This window comes from Sitodiplosis mosellana, unplaced genomic scaffold, assembly GCF_009176505.1.
Source record: "Sitodiplosis mosellana isolate CC-2019 unplaced genomic scaffold, AAFC_SMos_1.0 Smas_scaffold_6226, whole genome shotgun sequence".
NCBI classification, from domain to species: domain Eukaryota; kingdom Metazoa; phylum Arthropoda; class Insecta; order Diptera; family Cecidomyiidae; genus Sitodiplosis; species Sitodiplosis mosellana.
This window is the reverse complement of record NW_022601467.1, coordinates 11,122,615-11,131,727: the sequence shown is the minus strand read 5'-3', so window position 1 is coordinate 11,131,727 and position 9,113 is coordinate 11,122,615. Positions and strand designations below refer to the sequence as shown.

Sequence of the window (9,113 nt, the reverse complement as noted above, 5' to 3'; positions counted from 1 at the left end):
TTAAAGTCCGACTTTAAAATTAAAGTTTGAGCACTTGGAATCAGCATTAGCAATATAATAGCAATTATGTTGTCTTTGTTGGCCAGTATATGAAAAACCTTGATAATTATCCATCCCGCTTGTTATGCTCGAGAGCAGTCCTTTAATAATGCACCAAATGCGAATGAACGCGCTGCGTGTGCATATGTATTTTTTATATATAGATAAAGGTAGTAGATGTGTGGTGTTGGCCAATGGCACACCACATTTTCCATTTCGTACATTTTTGGCAAATAATAAAGCGTCGATTTTATTTTCCACATGCATACTCCATATTCATTGTTAGCATCACATTCAACACGTTCTCACCGTGTGATGAGATGGCGAAAAATTTACCATTGTAGCAAATCGAATTGTGCTCAAGCACATTCGCACACACACTCACGTAAGCAAACAGCTTACGCGGAATGACACAATGGATAACAGTTCATTTTATATTTTTATTGCTCATCTTCTCTCTCTCTCTCTCTCTCTCTCTCTCTCTCTCTTCCACTCTTTTTTTCTTCTTTTTTCCATCCCTTGCAGCTCACCGTGAAATGAGGACGACGACCAATTATTTTCTATTAAATCTAAGCGTTGCTGATCTGCTTATGTCTTCATTAAATTGTATGTTCAACTTTATCTACATGTTGAATTCTGATTGGCCATTTGGCAGTGTTTATTGCTCGTTGAATAACTTCGCGGGAAATGTTACAGTTGCAGTTTCTGTATTCACATTAGTGGCAATCTCATTTAATCGGTATGTTGAACAACGGAAATATATTGTAGAGATTTGCCATTTTATTTTGTGTTTGTGTCGTCCTATGTATTTGTTGTCGATTAGTCTCTATCCATTTCTCTTCCGTTGGCTTTATTAGCATTGTCAAAAGTTTTGTTTACAAAATTCTTTGCTACGATCGATAGTACATTAGTGACCAACTTTATATTTGTTTATTGTTTCTATCAAAGTTTTCATTTACTGATCGAATTTTTTTCTTTTTCATCTTTTGTAAATTGATTGTTGAGATTACCACAAAACAGCAATAAAATTGAATAACAATGTTGATTTGAAAATAAAATTGAAAACTTTTCCATGACAAAGTTTTCAGTGCAACTCTGGTTGCAAGCAAATTGAAAGAAGAATGAGAAGAAGGATAATAACTACATTTCTTTCGACCTTTTGTTATTTAATGTTTTCACTTTTCATCAGATATGTTGCAATTGTTCGCCCGTTGCATCGCCGTAACTCAAGGAAAAAAGCTCGACGATTGTTATACATCATTTGGATTCTAAGCACATTACTATCTGCACCATGCTTTATTTATTCAACAACCGAATCAAAACAGTGAGTATCGTTGGAATTTGTTGACTTGTAAAGTCGTTGATTGGGGGTCAATGATTTGTCGTTGTTCAAAAAAAAAAATCAAACAAAAAAAATCTAAAATCTTCGTCTGGTTGGTGTCTTGCTTGATCTTTACGGACATGATTATCGTATGGCTCTATCTATTTGACACTTACCAGACATTGGCACTTTATCGAACACAAAACGCACGCTAATACTTAATAAATCTAATATGTTCATCGTGTAAGCTCTTAAATGTTTATCCCTTATGCCATTCTATGTTTCTTCTTTTTGTCGTTCGATTGGAAAATTCCTTGCTGCCGGTGTTGCTGTATATCGCTGCTACATTGGGAAAACAATCGAAATCATCTTTGCTGCTTGTGACGATGTGATTTACCATTTAACAAATATCCTATTTTATTTGCGGGTACTGTGACACTTGAACTCAATACACACAGATATTACAATGGAAAAACAAGGACCGTATGCTATATGTATGTAACTATTTTATATCTTGTATATCTTTTATTGTATAACTTAAATTGTGTATCTTCTTATACCATGCAATGATGGACCAGGTTGTGGCCAGATGGAAAGTATCCGATATCAACGTTAGATTATGTGTAAGTTTATTTGGCGCTCTTTCGTGAATTGTCAACATATTCTCGTTTTTTTTTGTTCGGTTTGAATTAGTTCACTCTTTTGTTTCTTATCATTCGGACCGAAGAAAATACTCTTTACATTTTTTTTTATTTAAGCGTTTTCGTCAGAACAGCCCATCGTGACGAATGTCTGTTTTGTTTTGTTATGTCACAGAATGCAGACGTTACGCTTCAATGAAAAATTTGTATTTTTTTAGATACAAATGACACACAGACGTACGCCCTTCGAAAGATATTTGTCAAAAATAAAAACCATTCAAATATTGATGAAAGTACTGTTGTTCAAATAAGCACATTAATTGCCCATTTACATTTTGCAGACGATAAATTCGTTCTGAATTTAATGTTAATCTTAATAATTTATTCATTCAATCGTTTTTGGGGCATATTTTTTGTCGCTATGATTTCTCTATTGTGTGAGTATATATATATAGCTGTCGAGTCGAGTCTATTTTGTCGAGTCGAGTCTATTGAGGTGGTACACATACACACATGCACACATAAACACAGACAAAAACAATTCAAACATTCCTGTATGGATTTCTGTAAATTGCACAGAAATATTCGTTCTGTTTAACATTTCAAAAATGTATTTATTTCTTGATCATGATATCTCCGAATCATTCGTTTTTGGTTGACAGTGCCTTCTCTCCTGTCTTACATACTAAATATTTTGGCGTGCATACAGAAAAAATGCTTGAATGCAGAAAGAAATCAGGGATCCTATTGTTTTTGCCGTTGGCTCGCATATTGAAAGATAGAAGAAGAAGAAGAAGAAGAGGAAGAAGAAGAAGAAGAAGAAGAAGGAGAAGGAGGAGGTGGGGGAAAAAAGCATGGAGAGAAAAATGAAGAGAATCAAGCCAACAAGAGAGTACAAGGATTTGTCGAACAACGGCTGGTGGGCCGACAGAAAAAACACGACAGCCACCATGTACAATATGTATGCATTTAAAGCTTTTAGCCGCTGGGAATCGCATTTCTTGAGACCGGCAATACAATGGTTCAGTACCCTTTCTCAATTCCCAAAAGGCACAACCATAAAATATTTGCTGTGTTTTTCATAATAATGCTGAACATGATTCTTTACAGTTGGTGTTTTTATACACACACACGAGCGCGCGCGCCCGTTCACACACACCCTTTCACCTTTCTCATTCTTGCTCCGGTATGTGCTGTCGGTCCACCGCTTAGTCGTTTAAGTAATATAAATAAAGTATCTATTAACTAGACATTATTCATGAATTTATTGCTGTCCGCTGTACCAGAGATCTCATTTTGTATACGCCTATATCTTGAGATATCGGTAGCTCCTATTTTCAGGCGAAAGCTGTGCATATTTTTTAATAGAAGCTACCGAACAAATACACAAACAAAGACACAACAACGGAGAAAACACAAGCAAGACAGATGGAGATTTTTTTTTCATTTATTTACCGTTATTTGTCAACAAGTATGCCTATATCAACGCATTCCCACTGTACGTATTACAGAGACGTAAAATGTTCGCCATTTAGTTTTACATTGCCAATGCATTAGTTATGGAGATTTTTGCTTTGTTTACAAACAACAGAAAATAAACAAAACAAAAATCTCCAGAACTAATGTATTGGCAATGCAAATTGTGCATTCGTGCAGTAGCTGCTATTGAAAAATTTGCACAGCTATCGCCCAAAAAATAGGAGCTACTAATATCTCGAGATATAGGCGTATACAAAATGAGATCTCTGCGCTGTACTATTAGATGCGTGCAAATTGTAATATTTGAATATGAAAAGTCATATTCAATGGCCGGGTTGAACCCAATGTATCACCTTCAAGCATGCAGTCCATTTGTTTATCTAGCTATGTGTGCAATTTTTGCTCTTAGTCGAACACGACATTGCAATGATTTGTTAATACCGTTGTCTTTTTCAGTCTCTGTTTTGTCCATTCGCTCTTTCATATCGAACTTTTTCTTTCTTTTATTCACCATTTCACCAGATACAATATCGTCTTTTTGGCGTTTACGTATGGCATACCGATGGTTGTTATGATCATATGTTATTACGTAATGGGCCGAGAGCTGTGGGGTTCGCAGTCAATCGGTGAAAACACGGAGCGTCAAACTGAATCGGTAAAGTCCAAGAAAAAGGTTAGTATGGAAACATTTATTATATATCAATATGGCACTCATCCGCGTGTTCAATCGTTCGTTCATTTTTTGTTCTGTATTTTTATTTGTCATTGTTGGTTTGCGTGAGCATGGTATGCGGCTGTGTGCACTGTGCATGGATGTGTGCGAATCATATGAAAGATATTTGCAGTGCCGTAGCCAGGAATTTTTCTTTGGTGGTGCTCAAAAAATTTTTTGCGGTGCTGAAAAAGAATAGGTGTTTTGTAACAATAACAACAATTTGTAATGTTTGGATAACCAAATATTTTTAGTTTATTGAAGATCAAATATAAAATTCAAAGTTACTATTGCGACAACATAATTGTTGATTTAAAAATATAATGGTAATTGTAATGTTCAATAATGTTGACATAAATTGAAATAGCAAACAAATGAAATGGAAAACAAAAATAGGATCTGATTCATCACATTTTAAAATAATTTTAATCGTCTGCTTTTGTCGTTGAATTTTCGGATAATTGCATTTTCATCCAATGTGTTAACTTTATTTTTCTCGAATGCCAAGAAAGCGAGATTGCCAAGGCATTTATCCGTCATCGCCATTCGACGCACCGTGTCTATTCTTGATAACGATGAAAATGAGCTCTCACTTATGGCCGTACTACTTCCAAATGTTTCTGCAGCCTCTAGTAGGTGATACGTATCTTTGGAAATTCCATGTGTGCTCCTTTCTTTCGATAAAAACTTTTTCACCACGGCTAATTCGGCATCTGAGGGCAGTGTCAAATTAAGTTCATTCAATGACTTAAGAGCATTTCGTGCAAAATTTTCGCCATCTATGTTATTCACTTCTTCGATTGCGGTCAAAATTTTGGTATTTTCATCAAAGCGACGAGTCATTTCATTTGATACGCGGTCGATCACATTGAAATACTGCGACTTCAGCAACAAATTTTCCTTTTCGACTTCGCTTTGACCATCAACTTCGATACCACCAAGCGTTTCCATTACAATAGAGCTATTTAATCGAGTGCTGTGCTTTCGAATTCTTTGCGGTCGTGGTTCAATATCTTCAAATGTGCTCATGATTTTTTCAGTGGTTTTCAAGAAACTGTTGAACTTGTCATCGGTTCGTTCAGCCAAGATGATCGTGTGCAAGGCATCGATAATATGTTTTGCTTTTGTGAAACCTACATCATGACTTTGAAGCATTTTATTTGCGGGTTCAATCAGGTTTAATAAACTACATAAAAATGCAGCATAAAAATAAACTTCTTGTCCATGACTGCGCTTAAAAGGCCTGAAGCAAGAGCGATATCATCAGCTTTGAATTTCTGTCCTCCCTCATTTTTGATTTTGTCTAACGATTCAATCAATTCTCCATAGTTCTTTGTGATAGCTTCAATGGCTTTTAGGTGGCCAGACCATCTTGTTTCAATCAGGCGAGGAATGTTTGTACCTTCGTATTCTTTACGGACCTTGAAACGATTGAAAAAATTATGCAACAATCTAACTTGATCGGAGAATAACCGACATGAATCAATTTCCGATACCACATCTTTTACGACGAGGTGGAGACGGTGATTAAAGCAATGAATATAAGAGATTTTTTGTTTGAAATATTCTTGAATCAATGTTTGCACCCCACCTTGTTCTCCGCTCATCACAAACGCCCCATCATAACACTGGCAAATAATTTTAGCAACAATAACGTCATTCGCAGTAATTTGATCGATTATCAGAAGCGATAAGCCTTTTGCTGTTATATCGTTAGCTTTCACAAAACACAGAAGTGATTCAACTGATTTAAAATATTGAAGCACTGATGTTTCGTTTGTTTGCCGTTTTTGTCTCGGCATTTTTGCGTTCATACAAAAATTATCGTATTATATGAAGTAGTTGCTCGAAAAATATTTGGTGGTGCTCGGCAAATCCTTGGTGGTGCTCCGCACCACCAAGCACCACTCTGGCTACGGCCCTGGATATTTGAATGGGGCAACAATGATATTACAAAGATGACAAACGTTGCTTTGTATCTAGAATCTGAGAAACGAGTGCTGAATACGAATTTCAGAAACATGTACATAAACCATTTGAAGTTGTCACTATTTCTTTTCCCTCCCTTTCTCTCTCGCCTGCTCTCTGTTCTCCTTCGCCATGAGTCTGCTGAATGTGTGTTGAAGTGTATTTTATTCATAACTTGTTGGAATTTACTCGCCGCAAGTTGGCCATTCAAAGAAGAAGAAAAAAAAGACTTCAACGATATGCATGTTGACTACATATATCCTTTATTTGTTGTCATTGTCCCCGTTCTAGTGTTTCCATAAATAATTCCCTTCTTTTTTCTTCATTACGCGCAAATTCATCGATTCACATTCAAATTGAGATTCATTTAGTATAAACAATCATTTGCAGGTTGTGCGTATGTTTATTGCGGTTGTCACCATATTTGCGATATGTTGGCTACCATATCACATGTTCTATGTGTATGCATATCATCAGCCCCATATAACGTCCACCAATATTACACCGCACCTGTTTCTGGCGTTCTACTGGTTGGCGATGTCGAATAGGTTTGTTGGTTTTGGTTTTCATTTTCATTTACTATGTACGCCTTTGTGGCGATGATCACTTATAGTTTTGTTGAAAAATTTAAACGTTGCATTTGAAAATGTGTGCAAATGAATTTTCTAATTATTTGCTCTCGAATAGCATGGTGAATCCCATAATCTATTACTGGATGAATCGACGGTTTCGCCATTATTTTCAGCGAATTTTGTGCTTTTGCTGCTTCCGCCTGTGGAAAATGGATGACACATTTTTGCAACGGAATTCCATGTCAATCGAACGCAAGCCAAGACTATGTAAGTGTTTCATTTGTAAGTATTTTTTTGTGCAGTTTTAAATCCACACTTGCTTATGCTATGCATTTCATAGATTTCATTTTTGTCAACGTGACACATAAACTTGTTGTTGATTATAATTTATTCATTTTTGGTCGTGAGTACGTTCCGCAGCTATTTAAATTCATTTTTGAAGAGGGCTTCCCGAAAGTTTTCGCCATTCTGTCAAAAGTTTTTTTTTTTGATCGTTCACTCAACTTGTTGTTTGTAATCCAGTTTTGTGAAAATATTCGGAAAAGTTTGGACGTAATAAAAATGACAAAAACAAGTTTTCTACAGAAAAAAAAACGCTTTCGCTATTTGTATATGTTGTGTATGTACGTGTGTGACAATAATTCCAAGCCACTTGATCGAGCCGAACATAACGAAAAAAAAACTTTGAGAAATATGACAAAATTATTAATATTGTTCAAAATTCGCATGTTGTAAACCATGAACACAATATCAATTTATCAATAGAAAAATTGTGATGCAAAAGCGTATTCATTCACTAACGATCGATTTATAATTAGAGCGTTGAAATTCAATCATTTGATTTGCCAATATTTTCGGTTGTTTAATTATTGCTGATGGATAGGGTTTAAAAACGCGTTATTTTTTTCTTCTGTGTTTCCAAAAACCGTTATTTTACAGAGCCGTTTAATAACGCCCAGAAAACGTTATTTTCGTTTTTTCTCATTATTTCTGCGGTATTTTGAACTGTCAATATAAAAAACTATAGAAAAGTAACGTTTTTTTAAATCACCGTTTGCGGTATCTGTCGAAACGTTTGTATGACGGTGCTGGACTGATTTAATACCGTTAAATTTTAATGAAGCTGGAACACATATCACATACAACGAGAGTTACACACCGTAACCGTAAAATAGTAGCGCAATGGGAGAATAATGAAGGGGTCGTTAATACACCACGACAACATCAATTCAATTCAGTAATTTTCCGATATTTACTGCGTACCATTGATGTAATAGATTTTTAAATCGTTGAAACCAGGTTAAAAATTTTCCATTTTCGTTATTCCATGAAAAATGACTGCCATTTTTTCACCAACTTTAACATTTTTTATTTGCACAAATTTCGAAACCATGGAAAATTACAAGCATTCCTATCGCCTGGAAATGGTTCTCGATGTTATTTTTAATGCTCAATAACAAATTGCAAAGCAATAAATAATTGCTCGTTGTGAGCGAAAGAACGAGAGAGAGAGAGAGAGAGAGAGAGAGAGGGAGAGAGAGAGAGAGAGAGTAAAAGCGACTATCCAAGAAAGTACGTTTAGTTGTTTACACTTAGAAGCATGCATCATTGAGCTGCAGAGAGTTATATTCAATTTAATAAGCTTTAAAATGAATGATAGTTTGAAATGTTTGCCATTTAGAATGAAAATCTCTGCTATTTTCCAGTAAAACGACGAACGACACAATCGTATAAGCTCAGCGATGGAAAATTTTCAACAAAAACAGCACGGACATAACATCAACCTCCTCCTGGCATCACATTGAACAATGGAAATGATGCACCAAACAATGTGATGCTGACGGACAATTTGTAAATTCTCAATGCTATGGAATTCCAAAAATGAACAGAAAAATGAATAAGAGACTCACACTCATAACTCAAAAAAGGAACAACAACAACGACGGTTATCTGGGCAATGGCTTCAACACGACCAAAAATACGAATCCATTCACTCATTTTACAAATAGAAGTATCACATACCTCATTACTCGAATTGTCAAACGAAGCAGTGATTAAAAATCATTTGTACATGATATAGGCCAAATCCATACAGGTGGCAATGAGACGAAGAGTAGCAAGTAGAAGACGAAAAAAAAAATCAAATTGCGACAAAAATAAAACTTGAGGTTTCTTTTCAATAATAAATAATTTTTGAATTTAAAGAGAGAGAGAGAGAGAGAGAGAGAGAGAGAGAGAGAAAAACAACATTATTGTGATTGTACTATATATTGATTAAAACTGAACTGTTTTCGATAATTATATACCATTTTATGAAGTAGACAACACACGGAGATATGAACATGTTTTATGCCGTTGATTCTGTAATAACATCAGAGAAT

General features: G+C 35.4%; 1 protein-coding gene across 1 annotated transcript in view; it reads left to right on the top strand.

Moving 5' to 3' along the window:
* Nucleotides 1-8,830, top strand: part of LOC129577945 (tachykinin-like peptides receptor 86C) — a 48,123-nt gene extending 39,293 nt beyond the window's left edge. The window contains exons 4-11 of the mRNA XM_055465822.1: nucleotides 565-778; nucleotides 1,229-1,363; nucleotides 1,819-1,854; nucleotides 1,939-1,983; nucleotides 4,003-4,153; nucleotides 6,551-6,708; nucleotides 6,848-6,999; nucleotides 8,439-8,830. Of these exons, the coding sequence (XP_055321797.1) occupies nucleotides 565-778; nucleotides 1,229-1,363; nucleotides 1,819-1,854; nucleotides 1,939-1,983; nucleotides 4,003-4,153; nucleotides 6,551-6,708; nucleotides 6,848-6,999; nucleotides 8,439-8,509 (962 nt within the window). The 3' untranslated portion in view covers nucleotides 8,510-8,830. The remainder of the gene's footprint in view (nucleotides 1-564; nucleotides 779-1,228; nucleotides 1,364-1,818; nucleotides 1,855-1,938; nucleotides 1,984-4,002; nucleotides 4,154-6,550; nucleotides 6,709-6,847; nucleotides 7,000-8,438) is intronic.
* Nucleotides 8,831-9,113: the final 283 nt, after the last annotated feature.